Source organism: Mesoplodon densirostris, chromosome 9 (assembly GCF_025265405.1).
Source record: "Mesoplodon densirostris isolate mMesDen1 chromosome 9, mMesDen1 primary haplotype, whole genome shotgun sequence".
Taxonomy (NCBI): Eukaryota; Metazoa; Chordata; class Mammalia; order Artiodactyla; family Ziphiidae; genus Mesoplodon; species Mesoplodon densirostris.
Window position 1 is genome coordinate 7611338 of NC_082669.1, and position 27633 is coordinate 7638970.

Below are 27633 nucleotides of genomic sequence, written 5' to 3' on the forward strand. Positions count from 1 at the left end.
ATACCCACGACCTGCCCAAGGAGGCCGGGCGACTCTAAGCACCAACTGCCCTTCTAGGCCTTTAGCGGCTGGGCAGATGCTGGGAACGCTCTCATCTGTAAAGCAGAGAGGGTGATGCCTACCTGTCCACCTGTCCACACTCTGTCTCCCTCCAACTGACTGTGTGTCATTTAAGGGCAGGGGGCTGGTATCCGTAGGGCACGATTCTGGTGAATGTTGTTAAATGAGTGGGTACTACGATGCATAAAATCATCATTGTGCGGTCCTGTCTCGTGTGGTGTTTTCTTCACGTTTTCCCTCGTCTACCTTCAGAAGAGCTGCCTGCTGTGATCACACCTGCCACGGGATCCGTCTGGGCTCCATCCGTCCATTCCTGAATCAACGTGGCGGCCGGCCTCCTTCCACAAGTGGGTGGAGCTTCCGTAGCTGCTCTGATTGACGCCCATGGTTTCAGAACCACCGCACTCCTGTTCTGACCTTTGTGCCATAGTAATGAGGAAGCGGCACCTCACAGAGGTATCTGACCTCAAAGACTGTGCCAAAAATAACTGTTTCTCAATGTACATACCCTACTCTTATTTTTTTTTGAGGGGAGAATGTGTGCTAACAGCCAGTTTGTAGGGCATCTCCTGAAATCGCTCATCAGTCGTGCTGCGTCTTCGTTTTCTGTTTCCTGTGGGAATCACATGCTCTTTCCATGGACTCCGAGAAGTCGGGCCCGTCACTCCCAGGGGCAGCAGCTGAAGATTTCAAATAATTAAAATTTTCTGACAAACTTAAAAACTGAATTCCTTTCCCTGTTGGACTATTTGGAAGGTACAGCCGACGGATGGGCATCTACAGGTGTGTCTCTCTGAAAGGGGAATCCTCCTGGAAGCGCCTCTGGCATCTCATAGGGAAATCGTGGCATTTTCTTTATTTTTCCCAAATGAAGAAAAGGACATACCTCATCCTTCGATGACAGTAAAGCATCCTGCCCTCCAGGCTCCCCCTGTTTCTCTGTGCATCTTGGAATGTGAGCCTTCCTGACCCAAAGAGCTGGGAATCCAGTCACAGCAGCAAAACCGTGATGACTGCACAAAGCATCACAGAGAAGACCATCCACGTACCTAACAGTTTAAAGCACACTTTCTACCTGATTTCCCTTTCACTTGAAACTTTCTAAGAAATCTTTCCGTCTTTATGGTGCACCACCTGCGTGTGAATGGTTCACGAAATTACGCGACACGACACCTGACGTTTCAACTGAGCTGTGGAAATTCTGGATTGAAGGAGTGGACCGATCTGTTTAAAGATAACGTTTCTATTTACAAAAGTAAAACTTAAACTCAATGAAAGATCTCATAGACACAGCTGTTTGCAAGACTAGCTTTACCTAGAATAAAACAGCACGGAGGAAGAATTTCAGTGGGAGCAATGGGATATTTCTCTGCTTTTTGCTTTGATGCACGGCGTGAGCTTTGCTCCTTTGAAGAACCTTTTAAAAACTTAGGTTTAAAAGCAAGACTTTGACCTTAGCCCTGGTTTGCTGACAAACTACCATGAACTGCCTCCTTTTTATATCTGCTTGTCCTGATTGCAGGGCAAAGATCCTGAGGGAATCAGGGATCAGACAGAGTGGTCATTAGCAGCACAGGTATGCTCATTCCATCTTTTTTAAAAAACTAGATTATCTGAATGTTTTTTAAAAAGGCTACATTTTCAGCAGGCAAAGTTGCTGAGGTACCAACATGTCAAGGGAGGCCCCCTCTTATTCACCGCCGTCCCTGCATGAGGAACCCACAGTCCTTCCAGAAGGACCCTAACAGGCTGAAGGGAAACACCCTGTACCCAACAGCACGTGAGACTCCAAACACCAAAGGCACAGGTGCAAGAGGAGGGAGACAGTCTTCAGGGCTGTTCTGAGAAATGGACGCTGAGTTCTTATTTGGCGGTGAACCCGAGTCTCGGCTGCACACATCTGACCCGACTGTGCATCTAGGAGAAACCTGCACCTCATCAAGGAAGGCTCTATTCCTACGTGGCCCCTGCTCTACAGAACTAGAACATTAAAGTTCAAAAGGACAGAAGATGTGCTCTATACCCACGTGTTTATAAACTAACAGCAGAGAGTCCTGCAGGGTAACAAAATTGGCTTTGACATGCGGTCTTCCCTCGCACCCTGGGGACAGAGGTAGATGTGGACCAAGGGGAGCTCATCTTCGGGGCAGAGGCTGGGCTTTCTCTCTCACCTGCGTCCCCAGCCAAGGCCAGCGGGGCCCTTTGGTGCCGGGTTTCAGGAGACCTGGGCACACCGTGCGATGCCCAGGTACCACGAGAACAGTGAGGAGAGGCGGGGCAAATATACGATCCTGTTTCTTTCACACACTCGGAGGGAACCAGGACACATTGGCTGGGAGAAGGAGGTGCTTCGAGGGCCTGGTCTACCGTCTCCAATGCTTGGTGGGGCTCCCACACTTCGGAGAAAGTGTTGCTATAGCAGGGATGGCTCTGGACAGAAGAAGATTCCTTCAAGGCTTTTCTAACATTCAGCGTCTCTCGAAACCTCAAGCAGGCTGTCTCACGAGGTGCCCGCACAGGCCGACCATCCCCTATCGAGGATGCCGAGCCCTGGGCTCAGGACCACTCAGGAACTTTGGTCTGGAATGCTTTATGGGACTGGGAATCCACCCCTACCGCAGACACAGAGCAGAGAGCAAGCAAGCTGTGTGCACGGCTGGTTCCGTGAGTGCTGGGGTGGCGGAAGCAGTCAGCCTCAGGAGCTTTCCTAAACTGGCCTGGTTTCAAGCACGTGCAGACAGATGCTCCCATTCACCTTTTCCCCAGGGGAACGGTCATATCGCAGTCAGTGCGGTCATGAACTTCAAAGCATCAAGCTAAACGTTTTCATTACTATGAAGCAGACGTTTATAACCAGGCAGAACTGTCTGCCGGACAAGAGGAAATATTTTGTTTCTATATTTTCCCTTTTTACTATTTCTCTCTCTCTGCTCAGCTGCATCCTTCCTCTCTCCCACCAGCAGGTAAACTCTTTGAGCCCCGGAATCTTACCTTTCTTAGTCGCCCCTGTGCCTAGCAGGGTGCTTGGGATGGAGCAGGTCATTAACAAACATTTCTCTCACTAATCAGTCCTCCAAGGCTGGCTCCATCCCCACCTCCAGCTTGCTCCCCTGCCATCTGGAACGCTGACACTGCTTAGGACCTGGGCTAACCATTTGGCCACAAACCTACCAGGGATCCTTTAGGCCCCTCTGTCTATTTAACCCCTGTGGATGCCGCTTCTCACACAGCTTTGACTCCCCATGACAGCTGGTCTAGCAGCTTGGGATGGATTCAGTGATAGCACTTTGAAGACAATACAGTTTTCAATACCATGTCAATGAGCAATCGGATTTCTTTTCAATTTTCAAGACTGAAGAGGATCAAACAAACCCATAGTCTATGCCTGTAAACATTGAAAAAGATGGCACTTCCGTGTAGGGCGTGCTAATAATTTCTGGGATCCCAGGATGCTGTTAATTCGGATTATTTGTCCCCTTAAGGGTTGAGAGAAGCCCAGAGGGGGGGGGCCTTCACAGACTCTGGACCGCAAAGCAAATCCTAATTATACAGCAAAACTGAAAATATTCATTTCCCTTTTACTTCCCATACATATTGATTTAAAGTTTTGGATGACATTTTATTTTCCCCTCAACTGTGTTAAGTCTTGCTTCCTTCCCATTTGTGTTCACTATTTTCCTTCAATGGTGAAAATATTGTTTCCAGACTTTCAACTGAAATGATTTTCTATTTCTACAGCCAGTCTCATGAACAGACACAATAAAGAGGATTTTAACAATACACTGGATTTGGTATTTCTGAGTGTCAGGATGTCCATTATGTCCTGCTTTTCCCCTCGTTGTGTGACGGGCTGGAGAAGCAGCAGGAGAAGTGCTGCCCGCAGGGACCCTGACACCTAGCTGGACGCGACGCACGGGCACTGGGCATCGGTGCCCTCAGGGCGGGTCACATCCAAAGGTGGTGCATGTGCCTCACGGCATCTTTAGGCTGGTTTTGCAGTTTCAGCACTGATGGAGTGCAGGAAGGCCAGGTGTGCTCAGGTGAAGTTAGGTACACAGCTTGGAAGTTGTGAAATATATTTCCCAGAGTACAACGGATACAGAGGTGAGATGTGGCTGACAGGTCCTTACGGTACCAACCCGTAAAGAGAATGGGGGAGACAGGCGCCAAAGGGCTTCATCAAGGACTCATCGGGAGGGATAAAGAAAGGAATCTGGAGCCGCACAGGATGTGGCCTGTCCATCCCCCACGCACGAGGAGACGCGCGTGGCAAACACACAGCAAGATGGCTGTGCTTTGCAAGCCAGTTTTAAATACTACCTTACGGGCTTCCCTGGTGGCGCAGTGGTTGAGAGTCCGCCTGCCGATGCAGGGGACACGGGTTCGTGCCCCGGTCTGGGAAAATCCCACATGCCGCGGAGCGGCTGGGCCCGTGAGCCATGGCCGTTGGGCCTGTGCGTCCGGAGCCTGTGCTCCGCAACGGGAGAGGCCACAACAGTGAGAGGCCCATATACCGCAAAAAAAAAATAAAAAATAAAAAATAAATAAATAAATAAATACTACCTTACACAGAATGTACTTAGGGAAAACGTCTGATTCATTCCATGTACCTGCAGATGCAGGCAGTGCATGCAGGGAGCTCTGCTTCCAACCTACAACGAGCTGGACTCATCATCTTCCGGGGGTGATTTTTTAGGGTGAACTTAGGTCAACCCAGAAAACAATTCTCACTACTTTACAATTAAACTGTGTTTTTGAACCAAACAATAGCATTCCCCAGACTAAGCCAACACTTTCATGCAAAGCTCTAAGGTTCCAAATGGACTTTTAACTATTCCTAAAAGAAAAAGAAAGCCTTGCCCCAAATATTTAAAAGTAGGTGCTTGGGGCTCAGCAGGGAATGACGGTGCGGAAGCTACAATGTGAGTGTGAGCGATGGAGAATCTGGGCCCCTGAGGACAAGTGCTGGGCATATGCATTCAGGTGCGGTGGCCTGGAGCCCAGCCTGGTGGCACAGCATTCCTCCACGTGCGCTGAGCTGGGGAAGGTGTGCTTTTCAGCTCCAGAGGCAACCCTTCCCCACGATGGTTTTTCCTGGCACAGCCCTTTTGTACAAAGACGTGGTTCTTCTCAACAAATCATGAACCAGGTCATCCCTGTCTATTCCATTTAACAAGCAGCAAAAGGCAAGAGCCAGTGACCTTGAACTTGGGAGGCTGTGAGGCTTCCCGTCACTGCCGACTGTACTGCTACGTTAGGTTACTTATCGCACAGGCGTGCGGTACCCGAGGGCACTGGAGCAGCCTCTCCTTGAGGCCACCTAAGATACTTTGTTCCTGAGCTAAAGGTTTCCGTTATTGGTCCTTGGAACCAAGTTCGAGAACCTTGATGAAACTGTTTCCAAGATCAATATTAAAAAAAAAAAAAAAAGGGAAGGAAGAAACACTGGCAGGAAAGGAAAAAAGAAAGAAAGAAGGGGAGAGGGAGAAAAGGAAGGAAGGAAGGAGGGAGAAGGAAGGAAAGAGAGAGAGAAGGAAAGAAAGACAGGAGGAAAGAAAGAAAAAAAGCCTCAGGGAGTGAAGCACAATCAAAGCCACAGTACTGCCTCTGTGGCTCTTTGGATCTGCTGTGCTCAGGAAGCCTAGCAGCCACACAAGCACACGCTGTCTCCTGAGATGCAAGAAGCGAGCCAGTAAGTAAGCATGAGGCGTCCTTGCACAGGAAGGCTGGGGTCTGGCTTGCACACAGCTCAGCCTGGCTGGATGCCAGGGTGCCCCATGCACGGGCATCAGGACCTGGTGCCGAGATGAAACCCCAGGCTTGTTTTCTCAGGGTGCAGTATAGGCACCGGCTGCTTCCCTTTCCCACATTACAATAAAAGCAAAAAGCCTCCCCTCCACCACCTCTGCCCCATTGCTTCATCAGGTTGCAGCAGCATCTTTTAGGAAGTTATCAAGAAGCTTCATCCTCCACAATTTTTGCAAACAAGTTCACCACGATGATGGTGCCCGGGTCTGGAGCTCAGTTCATGTGGTGCCTGTCCTAATGGCACGCTTATGGAAACGGGCTTTATGTCTATAAAAGAGCTGCCTTGCTTCAAAACATTCAAAAGGATTTCCCACCACCCAAAAGGACCATAGAGAGTGCATGAGAATAAAACGAATGGACGAAAACTAAAACAAGAAAAAAAAACACAGTAGATTTCTGTATTCCATGCAGCTACTATGCTTTGGAAAACTACTTTATTTTACATGTTTACATTTTGCTTTATTCCTGTTACTGCATACTTAATCAAATGCCTACAAAACCTATGGCTGAAACAGAGCTACGTTAAGTAAATCCAAATGATGTAAAAAAAAAAGGAACTGGACCTAGGTTTTCTCTAAATCATATGTGGCCAAAACCAGAAATAAAATGAAAAATTTCCAATTCCTTTGTGATGACAATTGAGAAAATGTTTTGAAGATAAAACTGATTTAAAAACTACTTTAGAGAGTAGAAGACTAGTTTGGGGCTTAATTTCAGCAAGAATTAATTGTAAAAGGTTTTCTATGATATAATGACACATACTTCCATAGAATCCCAGATCTGCTGCACCCAGTAGGTAGCCGCTGGACACAGGAGGCTTCTGAGCCTTGAAACATGCGCAATCCAAATTGAGATGTGCTGTAAACCTCAAATACACACTGGGTTTCAAAGACTCAGTAGAAAAAAGGGGTAAAATGGTCATTAATGATTGTCTATACTGAGAGCACGTTTAAATAATAAAATTTGGGGCGTACTGAGTTCAATAAAATATAAATAAAAATTCGTCTCACCTGTGCCATTTTTCTTTTTTAATGTGACTCCTAGAAAACTGAGAATGATCTATGTGAGTCTCATTATAGTCCATGGACAGTGTTACCCTGGAATAGGTGATTCCCAGATTTCACAACTATGTTCCAGAAATGCTGGCTGTCCTTCATCCATGAAACCTTTCCCCAAACAAGGGCTGTTCAAGGTCACCATGTCTCAGAAGGCTTGGAGTCCAGCTGTCTGCGAGGACCTGGCTGGAAGGACCCCACACCTCCCCTGCAGAGAGTGTGCATGTGTGTGCATGCACAGGGCAGGCTGATTTTAAGGATGCCTTGTTAGGAGATACTCCATCAGTAAAAAAAAAAAAAAAAAAAAAAAAAAAAAAAGCTATTGAAATGGGAAAAACAAACAAATGAACAAATACAAACCCTTAACTGTTAACACCTATAGCTCTGGCTTCAAGTATAAAAATCAGCAGTGAGTCTGCATATTTGTAATAATAGCACTTGTTTAAAATTGTAAGTGTCGTGTGGATCATGACAAAATCATTCCTCTTCCCTTCCCTTCCCTTCTCTTCTCTTCTTTCTCACTTCAAACCACAGCACTGTCTACTGAACATGAATTTCGCCAAAGGCCGCGTGAACCGTAACGCTAGGATTACCTAAGCGCCCTCTATACCGGATAATAGTTAATCGTCATCATTTAATATTACGGCGGTGGTCGGGGGGACAGGCCCATCAGAAGTGCTGGGGGGAGTCCAGGCGAAGTTATATTTTTATTGTTACTGCGTTTAACTGGACAGAGTAGAGATATTGTGACAGGAGCAAAATTCTGCCGGATTCCAATAATAGCAATAAAAATAATCACAGAGCTGCCTGCAGGGCTGTCATAAAAGTCCTTTTCCCATTTCAGCAGGATTTCACCTCTAGTGTGGCAGTCCTTCATTCTGAAAAGGAAAGTGGCCGCCTCTGCCACGCGCTCTGTCAACACAGTGAGGCCCCAGGGTTGCAGGCCTTCCGTCCATCACACCCCACCCTGCGGGGAAGACACCGGATGTTCAGGGCTTCACCGGAATCAGGCCCGGGTGATTTCAGTGGAAATCAACAGCCTGCAGCCACATCCCCTGCAGGGGAAGTGTTCTCCTGGCAGGCAGCCTCGCAAGACACGCCCTAGACCTGCTGAAAGATCCTTTCAGCTCAACTCACTCCTCAAAGTAGGGCACGAAGACTCTTCCGTTAATCCAGCTGCTGCCAGGGTCAGGCGCTTCGAGCGTGAATGTTGGAAAGAGCCTCTCTGGTCCTGCCATGGCGATTAGCTTTCCAATCGCTCCCCAGGCCGCTCACACATGCTGGGCCCTTGCTGAGAAAATGTCCCAGTGGAGCCACCACATACTTAGGGACCATCACAGAGGTCACCTCCCAGATCTGTACCCACATCTCAGGGTTGTGTTTCATCCAAGGAACTCAATACAAAAACATTTTTGAGAAGACCAAGTTCATTCAATCCCATGTGTTTTGAAGAACAGCATGAGGCCAGTGCTTTCCTGGAAAAATCACTGTAATTTAGCAACATATTGGTGGAATGCAGACAAGTCTCGCTTTGCATTTAAAGTTCTTCAAACCGAAATAACAGCAAAAATAATAATACTACTCTCATAAATAAGACACAGAATCCTTTCTAATCACACTCCCCCAGCAGCAAAACTAAATTGCTAAAGCAGCATTCTACTTATTAATACAGAGAATCTAGTTGCTGTGACATTTCCAGTTTGTGACATCAACAGCAAAATGTCACTTGGAATCAACTCGTGTTGGACAAGCTGCATTTACCCCTCACTGCCCCCGGTCTCCCCAACAGACTGAGACTTCCCTAACACCCCCTCCAAAAAACACCCACCCCACACAGCCATCAGCAAGATAGTTCCTGCTTTCCACTGGAGCTGTCAAGACATTACAACCAGAGTTAAGCCACTGTATGTGGGTAAACTAGCTCTCAAAAAAAAAAAAAAAAAGAAAAAATTCCTAATTTGTAGCATTTGCCCATTTCTTTGGTGTAAATCCTTCCAATCACAGTAGTCTGCTGGCTACCAATAGATAAACAGAGCCTGGAAGCTTTGATTCCGGCCCGAGAACCTGAAGACAGGCTCCTAGTTGCCTGTAAGCTCCTGTCCCCCGCCAAGTCCTAACAGGCAAAGCGTTTACAGTTTTGAGCGGCTCTGCGGTAACGTGTGAACTGCAGTTCCTGCTAAGACCTTGCAGGGTGCTGGGCTTATCTGGCGGCTACAGTGGGCTCGGCCTCAACCCCGCCCCACGGCTGTGGGACCAGGAAGGCGGCTTCCTGGGGCCTGGCTCAACCGAGCAAGTGTTTTCATCTCATCGAACTGGTACTGTGGAAACTTTACAGGGCAATGGTTAGGGCTCAGCTCTGCTTAGGCTTCTACTTTTGCATAAAAGGAGGGGAAGCTTTTTTTTTTTCTGGGTTATATTTACACTTCCCAAATCAGAAATGTCCTAACCAGATAGGACAGGTGGCAACTGGCAACCACAGCTCAAAAGCATTTTTTCTTTTTTTTTCCATTTCTTTCTGAAACCCCATGTAGAAGGAAAGTTAACAAAATGTCGGTTGGTTGTTTTACCCCCAGAGCTAAGTATGCTTTCAACACAGATGGAACACAGCAGAGAATAAAATGGGGACCAAAACCCTGGAACAGAACATACTGTTTATCTCTCCTTGATAGGTAAGAATCTATCTTTATTGCCCTCAGTAAACCAACTAGGTACAATGTGATCCTGAATTTAGGTTGTCAGAAGAAGATGGACAGAAGCCGGTCACTGGTTTCTCTTTGTAAAAATAACCAGCATTTCTGAGTTCACACACTCCTTTGGAGACACAAAATGAAACGACAGTATATTAATGCATATATGTGGAATCTAGAAAAATGGTACAGATGAACCAGTTTGCAACGCAGAAGTAAAAGACACAGATGTAGAGAAGAAACATATGGACACCAAGGAGGGAAAGCAGGGGTGGGCTGTGGGTGGTGGTGAGATGAACTGGGAGATTGGGATTGACATATATACACTATTATGTATAAAATAGAGAACTAATAAGAACTTGATGTATAAAAAATACATAAATAAAATTCAGAAAGCAAAAAACAAACAAAAAAAGAAAACTGGAAGTTTGGTTAGAAATGCCAGGCTTGGGGTATTCCAACCTCTCCGGGCCCCGTTTTTCTATAGGTTATTCCCTTTGTAAAAAAGTCACACTTCCGGTTCTGGGACACTACTCACTGTATAAAAAACCTTAAACAGTCGGCCACAACACGCCCGTCTGCAGTGTGAAGCTCGTGTGAGTGCACACATGGAGCCCCGTGAGGATGGCGGTGCTCAGGTTAGATGGTTCTCAGCTGGGAAACATGGTGACACCAGGGCATCACGATGAGGGGGCCGAAGTGGGACACAGGTGGCTAAACAGCCCCTGGTTGGGGGAGGAAGGACAGTCAGCCCAGGAAGGCCTCTCTGCCCCAAATACCGATGGCGCCCATTGAGAAAAGGGGCCTAAAAAATCCACGTGATGAACCTTAAATTCGGGTGCAGCCTTAAATTCCTCCCCCTCAACTTAAAAGCTCTCTCTGCTGTCCTGCCAGCTCTCTGCCTGAGAAAGCTGGGCCACCATCCCATGCATTCGGTGCCCGCGTCCTGGGCGCCCCCCGGATGCTGGGATGCACTGAGCAAAGCCCAGGGGCGCACTTTCCCTGCAAGTGGGGCCAGGTGAAGAGCGAGAGGTTGGTGCTGCTACTTTAGGTCAGGGAGGGCCCCTCGGACGTGGCATTTCCGAATGGAGACTGAATGCAGGAGGGGAGAGGGTCACAAGGGCCTGGTGGGGGACAGGAAAGGCAGACACCCCAGCCCAGCCCAGCCCCTGGATGGCTGGTCCTGCCTGTGCTGGGGCTCCACTGGGCTGTCATATATTAGTCCTTTCTCTTCAGTCACTCCTTCCTATCTGCCTTCTAACAGACTTAACTATCCTCCTCTGACACAGGCCACCCCGAGCATCCTCCCCGGCTGCATCCTCGCAGCCTGCTCCCGGCTCGTCCCTGCATCCCTACTGTCTGCCAGCTGCCTGAGCTCCCCGGCCCCTCCTGTTCTGCTACATTTCGAGCTGGGCCTCCACCCCTGCCGAGCCCTCTGGGAAGCTACCACCCAACTCCCGAAGGCCCCTGCCCAGCCCCTCCGTCCACCCTTTCATGCTTCGCACCTTCCCTAAAACCTCTATCCCGGTAACTTCTACACCATGTTTCTTTCCAGAAAATTGTACCCGGATCAAGCAACTCATTCTCTGCTTCCTCCCTTGCTTTCTCTTCCAGACAATCACACGCATGTATTCCCAAGGCCCTGGTGCTCAGCGTCCCTCCTGGCATAGCCGGACCAGCTCCGTCCACCCCTCCCATGCCCTGCCTTCCAGACAGTTCCTTGGCCTCAAGCTTGTCAATGGACTTCCAGTCAACCCCAACTCTGTGTCCATTTCCCGTTCTGTTAAGAGAACCGCCGCAGTCCCTTCACTCACGTGCCCACGCCGCGTGGACACACGCCACGGCCACTGCTGGGAATCGCCTCCCCACCCGGCCCCTCCCGGCTCAGGCACAGGACATCTCTCCCTGTTTGCTGTCACCAGATGATCTTGCCAGCACTCCGGTCTGGAGGAAACATTTTGCGGGGTCCCCTCCAAAGCCCACAGCTCGCTCCCAGAGCTGGCCACGGGGGCCCTGGTTGTGACGTGGCCCACCCCCTCCCGCCCCGCCCACCTGCCACCCGTTTCCTAAGGTCAGACGTGACTCACCTTCGCGCCTCTGTGAGAACTTCAGCTGCCTGCGTCTCCCCAGGGCCCCCCCCCCGCCCCCAGCCCAGCTGGGAACAAGCCTTTCTGCCCACTTTCTTTAAAGAGAACTTGATGTCCCTGTGAGCGCTCTGCCGGGCCGTACGGGGCTGGGCTATTAGTCTGCAAGCTGTAACTGCTCAGGTCGGCAAGGCAGCGGCTGCATCAGCCAGCCAGGGAGCAGGGCTCAGTCAATATTACTGTTATTGAATGGAAGGTCCTCATGTCCTAAGAGTCACAGAAACACAAGTTCAAACAAAGCACAGAGCCAACCTCAACGGTGCGGTCCCACCTCCCAGTGGGGAGGTGACAGGAGTGCGAGGCCCAGAGCAGCCTGGCCTCCAGCAGGGGCCCTGCTTTCGGTCACACACACCTTGACAGCTTCCAACCGTGTGGTCACTGACCTCCGAGTACAAGCAGGACACACTGGCCCTCAGATGACCTGACAGCCCAGCGCCGCGAGTCCCTCGTCCCCAAGCACATCCTTCCGGTGGGCCAGCCCTCACCACGGCGGGGTTGGTGGGGGGACCTTCACGAGCCCTCCACCCTCCAGCCAGGCCTTTCCTCGTATCCCGCTCTCTCCAGCCGCTGGGAAGGACCCGGAGTTTGCTGAGACCCTCCAGTCTTGCCACACCGATCACGTGCTGCTTCCCGTGTGCCTTCTTTCTTGGGAATGTTCGGCGTCTTGTGAGGTCACCGCCTTGGTGCTTCTCCCCGAAGTCACCTGCCAGGAGGTGACCTGAGTCCGTGCTCATCTGGTGTCCAGATCCCGCAGAGATCTCACAGCCAGCATGCCTGACGGGTGATGATGACACACACACGGCTGCCGCTACACCGATGCCCCTACCTCGCGGCCCCGCCGCCCCCCGGGCGCTCGCCCTAGGTTACAGCGATGGGCAAGGTGACGCCCTCACCCCACAGGGAGGCGGCCTGCCAGGGCCAGCAGGACGGAATCCCTGCAGCTGGGCCCCAGGCACAGAGATGCTCCTCCAAGCGACCCACTGTGGTGTCTTGTTGACTACCACACAGCACACACACACACACACACGCACACACACACCAAGGCACTACACACAGAAGCCTCTGCTGCCTGGTCTCACCTTATATACCAAAACCCAGTACAGGATGGTACCCCATGCAGCACACAACCACTTATTTTAATTTCGTGTACCAACGGGTCCTGATGTTCCACAAAGATCATGATTTCCAAGTGGTTTGCTCTGCCCCACAAAACAGAGGTCAGAAAAAACTTAACATTTACTTTTAAATGGGAAGCAATGAACCTGCTACATAATAGCTCCTCTTCAAAACTAGAAAGACTTAGACAGTAGGCAAAATATATATATATATTTTTGGATGCTGTGTCTCACGTTTTGGGAAATTCAGAAAAATGAGAATCTTTCCAACTGGCCTCCTCTTTGTTTGCTGATGTATGGTAGCCTCTGTGGTCTTCACCAGGCACCCCAGGCAGAGACAGCAAATTGGAACATGAAGAGGACAGGATCTTTAAAAGGTGCCCCATCAAAAGCACTGCACAATGTGTCAACTACGAAAAGGAGTAAGGAACTAAATAAAACAGAGACGTGAACACGAATCTAAATGACATGCTTTGAGCTGTTCCTCAGAAGAAATCTGGAAACCAAGATACCCGAGCCCTGGATGGAGTTCAGCCCTGGACGGGTTTCTCTGTGAGACTGTTTCACAGCGCACATCCCATCCCAACAAGCTCGAGACCAGCTGCAGCTAATGCTCAGATGCTGTGAGATAATAGTTCTCCCGAGCTCAAATGGGGTTTCTCGGTTCAGAGGAGATGCATTGCACAGATAAAAACGACTTCCTCTAACTGCTGATTAGATAAGCGGGCGCAGCATCCGTACTCAAACGCCAGCGCCCCAGCTCTAATTAGACCAAAGCCCACTGTTTTCCACCGTGAAAAACTCTCTCCAGCATCTCCCATCCACCCAGGCTGTGGAGAGGTGTTACAGCCCTCACCCACTGTCCTGCCACCGTCTTGGTGCCCTGCCTAGAACTTTAAAACAAAAGTGAGATCTGGTACCAGAATCACCAGTGAAAAATATATGAATCCTCTTACGATTCACACTTTAGGTCTGGAACTCATGATGGAATAAAGTAATGTTTATTTCAAGTGAATGGACCAAAAAAGAGAATTTATGTGTAGACACAATCATTTTCCTGGATTCCAGGGGGAGAACGCCAGATTTTTTTTCTACTTTTTTTTTTCTTTCCATTTTTGCCAGGGTGAATCAAACTCTGGTCAAAGTCTTCCAAGGGAAGGACCCAAGGACCCAAGCTGATGCAAGAATTCAGCTTCAAAAATGCTCCAAACACCACTCTGGGGGATGTGACCTGCAGGACTTAGGTCCTACAATAAACCACCCAGGAAGCAATGGCTGTTGCCGCCCTGCTCTGGGTGTAGGTCCTGAGCAAGGGAAGAACATTCTAGAATGTGGCAGGGCATGCACAAACACACGTCATCGCCCCGTATTCAAAGGCACCCAACCCCGCATCTCCCTCTGCATCCGAGTGACTACGACACAAGGTCAGCCTGATTGTCTGTCCATGGAGCCGACCGAGCCATTTGGAAAGCCTCCTTCCACCTCAAACCAGCCTCGAGCCTTTGGCTGTCGGCTAATTCAACCACCCCCTGGGCGTGACTGGGCTCCTGCTCCTGAGTCTTCCCTTTGATTCTACGTTAAATCCTAACCTTGCCAGGCATCTCTCTTAGGGTACCATCTGGTTTTCTGGCCTCACATCTCTCTTCTCCATCTCTGGCCTCTCCCTGTCTCTTTTGTTCCAGCCCAGCAAGCCTCCTTCCCTGCCAGCCATCTACACGCAAAGGGGAAGGGGCTTCTGACTTTATTCACAGTCTCTCTTGGGGCTGGAACCAGCCAGCCTGCAGTCCTCACCCTTCCTCTCCAGGCCTGTGCACTCACTGATATAGCATGCGGGCGCTGGAGGACCCCTGCCCAATTTTAGGGCAGGGAAACCCACACAAGCCAAGGGAGAGTCAGGCAGGAATGGGTAAAAATCCACGCCTGAAGGAAGAAAGCAATGTACGGGTTATTGAATAAAGGAGGAAGAGAAGTAAGCTTTTCGTTCCTTTACTCACGACGCTTATCTGTCCTGTTACACGCCCGTCCTGACATCATTTCTACACGAGACACTTTTAACCACCCCTGGTCCACAGCTGTCAGAAGAACTCTCGTCCCATTTTCCACTTCTCTAGGGCACCTGCCATGGGTGATTGGGGGTAAATTTGGGGGTTGCCTTAGGAGGTCACTGAGTGCATCCTCCGTTTCAGCAGTTTCATACACAACCACTTCAGAGAGGCGAGATTTCTCTCATTTTTACAGAGACCACTTCAGAAGAACGAGCTAGGAACTCATTAAGGAGACTGTCCTGATGACTAAATCCCTCACGGCCAGGAAGTTCTCTGCTGTGTCTATCTTCCATTCTTCACGCTGCACTTCAGACCCTTGCTTCCTCTTATTCAGGCCCAGAAGAAAATGGAGGCAGACGAGAGCAACAGCCTTGGCCTTGGCCTTATTCCTCTGACCCCCTTTCCACAGTCCTGCAGGACTTCCCTCAAGACTGGGGGAAGGCTTGAGGCGCAAACCCATTACGTCTCTCGTGCTGGGAATGACCTGCCACCAGTGAGCCGTTACCTTCCCATCTCAGGGGGCTGGTTCCCACCTTTCCCAACAACGTGTTCATTACTCAGGTCTGTTCTCCTGGTTGGGATTCGATTTGTCTAAAACTGGTAACGAGGGCACCCCTTGGCTCTTTCTAAAACAGACGCCCAGTGATCTAGTCTCACCTAAGGCTTTCCCATCTTTCCCCATCTTTTGGCCTCTCGCCGTCTCTCCTTGACATTTCCACCGGAGGAGCCAGCACGCTTGGCTGGACCTTGGGTCTGGGGGTAGCCGGCACCTCCATGTCCCTCTCGGTCTTGCCCTCTCCTAACTGATCCCTCCCCCGTCTTCTTGGCTGTGTTTTCGGTTTGCTTGTTCTCTGGATCCCATGTTTTTAAGTAATAAATTCCTCTTCTGTGCCTGGTGCTGCAAATCTTATCCATTCTCGTTCCCTTCTCTCAGGGGAAGCTATTCACTCTGCCCATAAACCTTTAAAAGATCTTTTTCTGCCTTTTCCTGTTTTACTTTTTGACTTTGTTAGTCTGTCTTCAGCAAAGCGTGCTCGCATGTTTTCAGTTACCCCTGGAGACCATTCTGTGCGTTGAGTTCCGATGCTGCCGCCCGTTTGACATGAGGGCACCGAGGCTCGGAGGTCTGCCTGGGAGGGGCCCAGGCTTCACCCTTGCCCTCCCAGGGGCACCTTCTCCCGGGCCAGCCTCCGGCCTCCTCACCACCCTCCCCGGTGCCTTCTCCCAGGCTCTGCCTTTTTGTGCTGTGCTGCTCCTGCTTCTGTGAAGGGAGGGGCCCCCGAGCAGGGAGGGGCCCCCAACTGCTTCCTGTTGTCTGTGCCCTGACCCTCCTTCCTTTGCTTTCTTCCCAGGGAGCTGAGGAAACACGCCTTTGAGTGCCTTTCCTTCTCCTTCCAGCTTCGAATTCCCCATCTTTTCAAGTGGTCTCCTAATGCTATTGACATACTTCATTTGTTCAGTGCTACCTAAGATGCATTACTTTAATAAACAACCTAGCACCGCCTACTCAAGCCAGCTGATTTCCTTCAAAAACCATAGAGGCTGGTTTCTAACGCTCACTGGCCGAGCGCGAACAGCAGTCGATTCCCTTGACGCTTCCCTCCACCCCTCGGTCCTCTGGGATTCGCTCCCGCTCACCTGTCCCCTTAAACCTGCCCGCTGTCTTGCTCCTGTCCTTTCTAGTTTCCTGGCAGTGACCCATCACGTCTCTGTCCCTGGCCCCCACTTCCAGCCACTTTCCCTGCCTGTCCACACGGCAGCCGCTACTTACAAACCAAGGAAAGAGGATGCTTGGGCGTTTGAAGTCTTACAACTCTGAAATTCAGTCTTTAGAAACCTTATGCTGAAAGGAGAAGTGGGTGAGCATCGAGTCGCATGGCGACCAAGCACTGGAAAGAGCCAGCGGGAGATCACACCCCCCGGCTGTACCAGCCACGCCCGCACGGGCTCTGTCAGGACCCAGCCCGGATCTCACCACCAGAACTTTGGAACCAGGGGCTTGATGACCTCTTCCCAAGGCAGATCACCCACAACCGGAAGTTCTTAAGGGGTGGTATATGTAGACCGTGAAGGCATTTATAACGAAGGCTTGTTTACCTACAGCAAGTGGACGCTTCTTCACTCCCCAGGAACCGGCCCGACTTTCAGTTCTCTACAGGTTGCCCAAGGTGACTATGGCTGTCAGCCTGCACAGCAGCTGCAGGGATCTCGGTGCGGGGGTGGCGGTGGGGGGCTCCGCAGTTTCTCCATAATGACCCCAGAGTCCTAACTCTGATGTCTGGGTTCTCGGTTCATTTAAATGGTTAGTGGGTACGTATCCACATAATTTCTCCTGCCTTTTGGTCCCTGAGCCTTTGCAAGTTTTTATCATGTAGACACACCCTCATTGTCCTAATGTTTTTATTTAAATTAGATCTTTTAATTTATGTAAATGTGCCTTGAAAGGAAACCCTGCAGCAGTACAGGGTGTAGGACAAACCAGTATGTCTTGTAATAAACAGAAGACAATCTTCAACATAAAGGCATCAGTTACAAGAAAGCATGCTCCTTTGGGTCTCAGCTTTGGGAAACGCTGAAAGGCTGTGTGTGGAACAAAGGGCAAGACCCACAAACCTTCTTCTCTCCCCCTGCTCACCCACATACACATTTTCTAACAGGGAAAAGGAATTCAGAAACGTACTTGTTTTCTTGGTTCACCTATGTCAAAGGGCTTTAGCCACTATCTTTGTCTGTTTGTACAGCTAGTTGTAGAGCTAAATTAAAACAGAAGAACCATAATACCCAGAGTCTATTTGGTTTCCAAGACACATGAAAACATACAAAATATGTTTCCTAGTTATCACATTAGGATATCCTACAGGAAAATCACTGGCGATTTTCAGAACCCCGAGAACTTTACCCACGTGCCCTCCCTGGCTGCGGCGCTTCTGAGCTGATCCGCATGAGATCTGTCCTACCTGTCCTACCTCATGTCCACCTGTGTACCCTTCATGATACTCTTTTGTGCAGATAAGTGGCTCTCAACATCACAGTTTTATCTTTATAAAAAGAAAAAAGATAGGTATTCCAAGGAACTGTTGACTCATTAGCTGATGAGAATAGGGTATAATGGAGTGAAAACCAGTCTTTGAGTCAGAAATTGAGTCTCCTTCTGACCCTGCTATGTGACCTTGGCTAATTCACTGAATTTCTCTGGGCCTCTGTTTTCTTAAAGAGGGTGGATTAAGATTTCTCACCATGAACTGTAGCCTGGGTAGGTTAACCAGGGGAGAGATTGCAGATACTTCCATATACATTCTTTTACGGAGGAGGCGTGTTAAATGTCTGCTAGTCAAGATTATCTAGATTTTTTTTAACATTAAAATTTTTCTACTTGTCAAATTTTCTACTGTCAGTTAAACTGGACATTCAAGAAACAGAGATGAGAAGGATAACTTAACATGGCCAGATTCGGCTCCTTCTAAACCAAAACTATGAAAATGAACAGCCCTATTGCCATTACACATAATGGCAATAAATGGATAAATTGGATAATTTATACATGGATAAAATGGATAATCTTCCCTATCTACAATCCATCAACTTGGATGTTGCTGCAGCGCGCTGAGGACAGGAGGCCAGTGATGTGCCTGCTTTGGGGGATGCTCCGCAGCTTGGCCACGTTGCTTCCCACATGGGACTCAAGACCACACTGAGCTGGGTCTCCCGTCCTGCATACAATAGGACCCCGTCCTGCATTTCGTGTTTCCTTGACATGGGGGTGGAGGGGAAACCACAGGTGAAATGACTGTAAGGAGACAAAGGTCCAGGAGGACTAGAGCACGTGACAGTCTGTGGACAGGAGGCCACTTACCCAGTCCTCTATCACCCTTGGAGCTCTGCTGGCCTCCAGACGTGGTGGAAAGGTCTTCAGGGACAGGCATGGGTTCATCGCCATCGTCGGGGGTGTCACTCACCGGGGGGCTTTCCTTCCCTGAGGAGGCAATTAGGAGCTTGAGTTTCTGGGGACATGGTCAACCCTGGGGTGGTGGTCGCTGCAATGGGTCAGCAGGGACAGCCTGGGCCTCACCGTGGCTTGGCTTCATTCAAGTTACTGGATTGAGTTCACGTCTCTCTCTGGGGATTAGAACCTGCTTTCCTTTTTATAAAATAATATCATTGCCACACCCAAAACCGAGAGGACACAGATGTGAAAAATACATATCACCTAGAGATCACCACTATTAAAACTGTGGTGTGTGTGCGTGTGCGTGTGTGTACACATACATGGATACTTATACATGATGGATAATGCGTGGTGACATATGTTCTTGATCAAAATAAACTGCACTTTTTAGACATTCTCATAACCAGTGGCCCTACTTCCATAACTTTGTGGTGTCTGTGTAATACTTCATTGCATGGGCACACTAGGATTTACTTAAATCCTTTTTCTACTTTTGAACTTAGATTTTCAATCTTTTTTTTTTTTTTTTTTTTTATGAAACAACACTGTGGTAAACCTCCAAACAGACAGCTTCTGCCCACGTTTTTAAGAATCACCATAGTATAAACCCCGGGAGTTTTATGCCTGGGTCAAAAGGCATCCACATTTTTAAGCCTCTTCACGTGTTAGGGCCAAATTTTCCCCTGTAAGTTTGTTCCACTTTAGCCTCCTACAAGCCTGCTCACCACACCCTCATATTATTTCGATTTTAAGGTCACCAGATGGAGCATCCTGCTCAGAGCTACACATTCTGGGTCTGTTCACTCTCTTTTTCAAGAGCCAGGGGTTACGTATTTTGCCAGCCGCCCAATTTGATTAACTTGATGGGGCCGGGAAGTCTGGAAGGAGGATGAACAGGGAATCAACACGATTCTGCCCCGCCTGCACAGAGAGTCGGCCACTGGGAAGTTTTATCCTCAAAATATGAAAACAAAACAGAATCCACACAACTCCAAAAGTTGCTTCACAAAGTAGGATTTACCAAATGAGATAGGGTTTTACAGGATGCCCGACTCTATTTTTGACTATATTAAAATGTTTCATCGGAAGCTCCAGAAATGGGGAAATCACTCCCACTCCCAAGAACTCAATACTGGGAAGCCTAGATGTGTAGAAAATGCTCCTTCTCCTTTGAAATGGAAACCCCTGTACCTTCTAACATAGATGTTACCTAAAATTGAGTTAGGAGACAATAAACCCAGGCAAGAAAAGGGCTGGTGAGGCCCCCAGTGGATGCAGAATAGCACATGAGCACTGCTGTGGAAGACAAGCAGGGATGAGGAGCCTCAAGGAAGGTTCCTGGAAAAGGGATGGGCTGGGATTGCGGGTTGCTGGCTGGGCCGGCAACCTGGCATCCCAGACAAAGGCTATTCCTGCACAGAAGCCCAGACCTGCAGGAGAGCGCACAGATGATGATGAGGGCAAACCTGGAAGACAGGGAGAGGCAGAGTGTGAAATCATCTTGTTTGTTTGAATAAACCACCTGCAAAAGCGACACGACCCTTCAGGGGATGGGCAGGACCAGTGCAAGCGTCCCCAGCACAGGAGATGACCGTTCCAGGAATAATTTAAAATAGAAGCTGCAAGGCACCAAGGTGATGCTTTGGGGAATAGTATCGCATTCTCTAGCAAACAGACATCACAGTTTAATATTCCAGCTTAGCTGTAATTACCTCAATTGGCATACTTTCAGAAATAGCATTATTGGGTATATTTGGATAGCCAATACAAGATGGATAGTTAAAGGTGGGGCAGGATGATAAGAATTTCCCAAGGAAAAGCCAAAGGCCAGAGAGAAATTGATTGAAGTGCTTGTGTTACACTAAATGTGCATTACATCAGTAATATTTTCATCACCCTAAAAGGAAGACTTTAAAAGTAGCAACAGCTCAAGACGCAGTGCTACTGTTCACCTGTACAGGTGGGCCAAAGTTCTGAACAGGAGCCTGCAGGAAGCATATGACCAACCGACAACTCTTTTTTCCTTCTGATTTCCTAGAGTTATGGTCTTCAAACCTTGAGGACTTCAGGGAGGTGGTCAGAGGACTCTTTTTCAATTTTTTTTGGTAAGAATAATATATTTTTTAAATTATTGAAGTAAAGTTGATTTACAATATTGTGTTAGTTTCAGGTATACAGCAAAGTGATTCAGTTATACATACACACACACATATTCTTTTACAGATTCTTTTCCATTATAGGTTATTAGAAGATATTGAATACAGTTGCCTGTGCTATATAGTAGGACCCTGCTGTTCGTCTATTTTATGTATAGTAGCGTGTATCTGTTAATTCCAAACTTCTAATTTATCTCTCCCCCCTTTCCCCTTTGATAACCATAAGTTTGTTTTCTACATCTGTGAGTTTGTTTCTGTTTCGTAGGTATGTTGATTTGTATCGTATTTTAGATTCCGCATATAAGCGATATCATATGATATTTGTCTTTCTCTGTCTGACTTACTTCACTTCGGGTGAAAATCTCTAGTTCTTACACAGAACTTCAATATACGAAACCCGTCTTCTGTGTAAAGTGGGGACACTGCAGGGTAGGGAGGGCTGAAGGACCAGAGGCCCAGGCCACTTGCTTCTGCGAAGGCCCCCAAGGAGCCTCCACAGAACTGGCCATGGGAACTCTGGCCCCACAAACTGACCAGATCATTAAGGTACAGAGTGTGGGGTGTGCACGTTCGCCTTTCTGATTAACCAGCTGTCATGGTTACGGGCTGGGAGTGGGACACTGAGAAACTAGACTGTATTCATGTTTTTTTTTTTTTTTTTTTTTATTCTGAGCTTCCTGATGATGACATTGGCGAACTCTGCGATCAATTTAGATACCCAGGCATGAGAAACCAAGGGAGCATCATAAAGACTCGGGATTCATCCAGTGAAGGGATGTGGTCTCTCTCCTCCATTCATGTGAAAAATGCATCCACATAATCTTTTCTCAAATTTAGCTGATTCGTTTCTTGGGAACAAGACCAACTAGAACTTGGTGAGATCCTAGGCGTGCTTCCGTCTGGCTGGACTCCCGTGCTGAGCTACAGCCCGGCAGTCCTGCAGCATCTCAGCGCTTTCATTGTTTCCTACACGGGGGAGAAAAAGGAATAATGGAAACGGTAGGGGCCGTGATTCTAAATACCCTGGGCCGGGTCGATCCACAGGAGCTCCCCATGCAGAAGAAGCGAGAATAAAACATCCGTCTCGGCGTGTGCAGGGGCATCTGGTAACAAGTCAGTACTGGAAGAGAGCGAGGTGAGACAGCCGCGTGCCTGTCACGAGCCCTGCTGGAATTCAGCCTCACCTGGCCTGCACTCTGTGATGGTTTTTAAGAGCTCATCTGATTTGCCTAAAAGCCCCCAAGTTTGAGCAGCGGCTACTGAGGCATTAATCACTGGCTTGAGCCTCGGTACTCAGCGACCCTGGGATCCTTTCCCTGCCGGAGAGTTCCACGATGAACCTCCACCACTTCATCAAAACCTTCACGGGGAGCAAACATATTTTTATGTGTTGCTTTTAAACCAATTCACCCAGTTAACCACTTAAAATACAACACCAGGTATAAAACATAACACCATGATAAAAGATAAGAAAATGAAGTTGTTAAATCAAGTCAACACATAGCAGATATTAACACACTGTGACTAGAAGTTAGTTGACACGGGGTACAGCTCAGATTTGACCAACTATAAGACAGATTCCATCCTAAGTCACCTCTTTAAGTCTCTTTCCTCAAGAGTACAATGAGGCTAAAAAACATGATTTTGGCTTAGCTCACAAGGTTGTTGTGAGGATAAAATAATAAAGTGCATGGATGCTAATATGCTAAATAAGCTTACGGTATTATTTTGTAAATGTAACATCCTATAGAAAGAGGTATGCACAGCACCAAGTGCCCATATGTCCCCCAAGTGCATGTACAATGTCACACAGACACGCAGAACTGTAGACAGTGAGAAATCAAGTATTGAAATGGAAGAATTTGGGAGGTGAGAGGTCATTTTATTTATTCAGAAAAATGAAAGAAACTTCTTACCAATTTCTATGTAAGTTACCTACTACCCATGTTTCAAATAAAGCTTTACCTACGAGAAGCATTTTGGGCAAATTAGATGAGAAAATTGTATAATTAGCTTATCAACAGCAAGCAAATATTCCTCAAGTAGATTATAATTCACCCAACAAAGTTCTGTGATTCCCTTTCTCCCTAGTGGATGAGCTTTTACTATGCACAGTGACCCAGGAGAACATAATTCCTGGGTGTAAAGAACAACTCAGAAGGGGCCTCCCTGGTGGCGCAAGTGGTTGAGAGTCCGCCTGCCGATGCAGGGGATACGGGTTCGTGCCCCGGTCTGGGAGGATCCCATATGCCGCGGAGCGGCTGGGCCCGTGGGCCATGGCCGCTGAGCCTGCGCGTCCGGAGCCTGCGTGTCCGGAGCCTGTGCTCCGCAACGGGGGAGGCCACAGCAGTGAGAGGCCCGCATACCGCAAAAAAAAAAAAAAAAAAAAAGAACAACTCAGAAAACAGACTCTACAGAATAGTGGGGAAGCTCCTGCTCAGTGCCATGTCTCGCTCCCATGGGACTTCTGATTGGTTATTGAAACTGTGAGTCTCAGCTCCCTGTGAATTGAAGATGGTCCCTGTGTCTTCTTCACGGGGGTCTTGTAAAGTTGAAAGGAGAAAAATGCTGAGGGTGGTGTTTGGTCAGTATCAAGCACTCAATCAATGTGATTTACTCTGACTGACATTTGCACTGACACGTCAACATAGATGAGCCTCATTTCCCAGGCAGGCAATGGATGTCTACAGAGCATAGTTCTTATTTCCTTGTTCCAACGAACATTACAGACAACCACTAAGAAAACATCCCATAGGGCCCCAGGAGCCTGAGCATCCTCTAAGCTCAACTGGCTCCAGTCCCCCACTTTGCAGAGGACACACAGTGGTCCAGGAGGCATGGAGAACAGTTTCAGGTCTCAGAGCTGGAGGCACAGATGAGGTGCTGATACGGGCCTCACAATTCCCGTCCTCCCACAGGCTGCCTCTTCCCTTAGGACCCAAAACAAACCATAAACCACACGCATAACCAATAATTTGGAAAGTGTGCCAAATAAAAAAGAGACAGAGAAAGCAATAGAAAACTTACCCAAAGAATGAAGGAGATGTGCCCTAAAGGAAAGGATGGCTTTGCTTTAGACACACTCTCCTCCAAGCCTATTCAACACCATTTCCCGACTCTGGTGGGTGCAAGTGGGTAAATATTTATTGAGTGTCTACTATATGCAAGACCCTGTAAACCAGGGCTCAGTCCACATTTAGGATAAACCCCAGGGTAGAAAGAAACAGGTAGTTTGAAAAAAAAGGTAGGTATTAAGTACTTCTCTATTTTTCAAGGGAGTAGTACACATAGATTAGGTGGACTCTTATGAAATTGCTGATGTTGGAACTTTTTTTACCTGTGATAGTGGCAATTTCATAGGGTTCAACTGAGAAAAAAATCTATTTTTCTTTTTCGGGAGCAGCATATAACAAGGAATAATTTTGTGGGAAAAGGGGATGATTCAGAACATATTCCTCATATAAATCAAAAATTCAACTTCTGTTTGGCTAAGTGTACATCCTTATTGTACAACTTACTGCCACCTTCCTCCATTTTAGAAATCAAAAAGGAAAAGTGATCATTATAAGGATTGTATTGGAGAAGTAGAAAAAGTATGCTTCAAATCTTTAGTAAAAATGGCACAATGTGGGCTTCCCTGCTGGCGCAGTGCTTAAGAATCTGCCTGCCAACGAAGCGGACATGGGTTCGAGTCCTGGTCTGGGAAGATCCCACATGCCACAGAGCAACTAAGCCCGCGAGCCACAACTACTGAGCCTGCAAGCCACAACTACTGAAGCCCGCACGCCTAGAGCCCGTGCTCCGCAACAAGAGAAGCCACCGCAGTGAGAAGCCCGCGCACCGCAGTGAAGAGTAGCCCCCTGTCGCCGCAACTAGAGAAAGCCCGCGTGCAGCAATGAAGACCCAACGCAGCCAAAAAATAAATAAATAAATTTAAAAAATATATTTTAAAAAAGGGCACAACTCTTTAAATGCTCCAATCTCTGTTTAGAATGCTCCAAGCTTGACACAATCCAAAGGACTATTTGTGTAAAGTACTAAAAGTAGCATTTCCTTTGCCAGGAGTATGCAAAAGTAAATTGCAGACCAAATCTTGAATCTTTTTTAAACCAAAGAAGAGTTTGGCTTTTTCAGGCCAACCTCACTCTTGACTCCACCCCCTGCCAACCTTCTCTTCAGCCACTTCCAAACAAATTGAGTGTTTAGCATAATGTTAAGGGCAAGAAAAATAGCAGAAGAAAATGAGTTTTGTTATGTTTGTAACCAACTGAGGGGATCCGAATATTGACTGGCCATTCTCCTACAAAACTTTCTAGAGATGCCAGCCCAGGCTCGGGCTTTCGGCTTTGCCTTTGGGACAGCAGAGTCTGCATGGATCCAAGGGGTCCCCTCCTCAATGCATCATGTAAGATGCCAATCTGGAAGCCACCCAAGAAGAAGGTGACAAGGGAACACAGAGGATCAGAAACCACGAAGGGGTCTCTTTGAGCCTTTGGGATGTTTAACATCCCGTGTTTCTGACCCTCTCATCACCTCTAGCCATGGTCTGCAATTCCAGGGAATGGGACTCACCTCTCCTTCAGCTCAGACTGCATCTACCAGCAGCGATCAGATCCTGGCCAAGCTGAAGGACAGGCTCCAAAGAGCAAACATTTTTGTTTTTTTACATAGTTTTATTGTTGTTGCTGTTCTACTTACATTTAAGAAACAAAGGCTGTGTTTAAGGGAAATAAATCCAAACAATGCTGACAGGTAGAAGACGGAAAACCAAAGTCTCCGCCCCCTTCTACTCTAACCCATTCCTTCCTTCCATCCTCAGTCTTCTAAGAGGAAGTGCACGTGTAATAAGTATCACTCCAGAATTTTCCTAAACGTATATACAGGCACGTGGAAAGTCTGTGTGTGTGTGTGTGATATGTTTTCATTACAAAGGATGGTATCATACTCTGCATATCATCCTGAAACAGGCTTTTCTCACCTTCACGTACATCTTGGATGTCTTTCCACATGACTGTGTCCACAGGGCCCTCACTGTTCAGAGCTGAATGAACAAGGGCACGGAGGGACCAACGTGTTCCAGCATCAGCACCAACGCTGCAGCGAGTATTGGCAGCGACGCCCTGTGCCTGTGTGCGAGCACGTCTCCTGGGCTGATTAATCCAACACAACTTTCGTTTCTACAGATGAGGCCGAACGTGTTGACCAATGTTCACGTCCACCAACTGTCCGTCACCTGCCTACATGCTGCAGCTGAAAAGCCAGGAGTCTGCTGGTACTTCACAGCCTGGGGAGTTCAATCCAGACTTTCTAAATGACAGGAGTGGCAGGGACACAGCAGGGGGGACCGTGGGCTGCAGGAGGCCGTCTCCAGGTGGAGGGAACTTGAATCTCCCCTCCTGCCCATCTCCCGGGAGCAGCGAGCAGGCAGTGGCAGCCACACGCTCAGCCCTGATATCCATCACCAGGACGGACCGAGGCCCAGATGCAGAATTCAGTCACAAACTGAAAACCCATGGGGGCAGGCTGGCCATGCCCAGAGGACCACATGGGCCATTCTAGCAGAGAGGCTTACCTGGGATTGACCGTGGGCCTGAGACTGGAGAATATAAAATACCGAAAACCCGACTGCTGCTGACACATCTAGGTTCAGGGCTAGCCAGACAGTGGGCTTCCTGGGTCTGTGAATATGGAGCTGGGCAGGCTTGGCTAGACGGGCTGGGGGTCCACCGCACGGGCATCGCCCAGCAGGACAGCGTGGTCCAACCTTGGGCCTCATCTCCCAGGACTGCCCCAGGCCCTGGAGCTCCCGGGATGGGAGGAGCTATGTCCAAGAGGGCTTGAAATAAACCTACGGTGACTGGGGCAGTGTTGTTGCCACGTTTAACAAGTATCCTGAATTGTGCCCCAAACCCTGTTTTCCAATCGACTTTCTCCTTGTCCCCTTCCCCCTCCTCCCTCCATCTTTCTCTCTCTGTTTCAAGCACCTTCACTGGCCTGTGTCTGGACTCTAGGGCAGGTCACCTGTCCTTTCTGCCCTCCAAGAGTATCAACATAGATTGAATCCTTTCCAAGTCGCTCACAGATGTAACAGGAAAACCAGTTTTATCTGGGAGGGAGATTTTTCGGTCCAGGTGGCCATATTGGGATAATCTCTAAGAGCTGAAGCAAAACATGGATACCAATTCCATCTTGGCCTTTCCTCTGGCAGGACAGCCCTCTTCCTCCCCCACCCCCCAGCAAGCACCTTGGCTTTGGGCGCCCACTGAAGCGGGCTTCCTGGACTCCCCGTATGGGCATCTCGCCAGCTCTCACCTGAAACCTGGGACATGTCTTGACCCTCATCAGCATCCATGGTCCTCGGGTTATCTGAGAAAGAGAGGAAGGGATTTTAGTTGAAAGCAAATTACTCATAAGATACGAGAGAGAGAGAAAGAGAGATAAGGGCTGAGCTCTTTAACAGCGAGGCTATCTACAAAGAATAATGCATTTTCCTCCTCACACACTCGCTGGAGTATCAGACTGGCACAGACCTTGATCCTTTGAAAAACAGCATTACAAAGATTTATAAAAATATCATTACGAGGACAGGAGGACCAAATTTGTTATTTATTGTTAAT

At 48.4% G+C, this 27633-nt stretch overlaps 1 protein-coding gene across 15 annotated transcripts in view; it reads right to left on the reverse strand.

Moving 5' to 3' along the window:
- Window positions 1–27368, reverse strand: part of IKZF1 (IKAROS family zinc finger 1) — a 74174-nt gene extending 46806 nt beyond the window's left edge. For all 15 annotated transcript variants that reach the window (XM_060107802.1, XM_060107801.1, XM_060107800.1 and 12 more), the window contains exons 1-2: window positions 27329–27368; window positions 18768–18887 (exon numbers count right to left, since the gene is read on the reverse strand). In XM_060107802.1, coding sequence (XP_059963785.1) covers window positions 18768–18887; window positions 27329–27368 — 160 coding nt within the window. The remainder of the gene's footprint in view (window positions 1–18767; window positions 18888–27328) is intronic.
- Window positions 27369–27633: the final 265 nt, after the last annotated feature.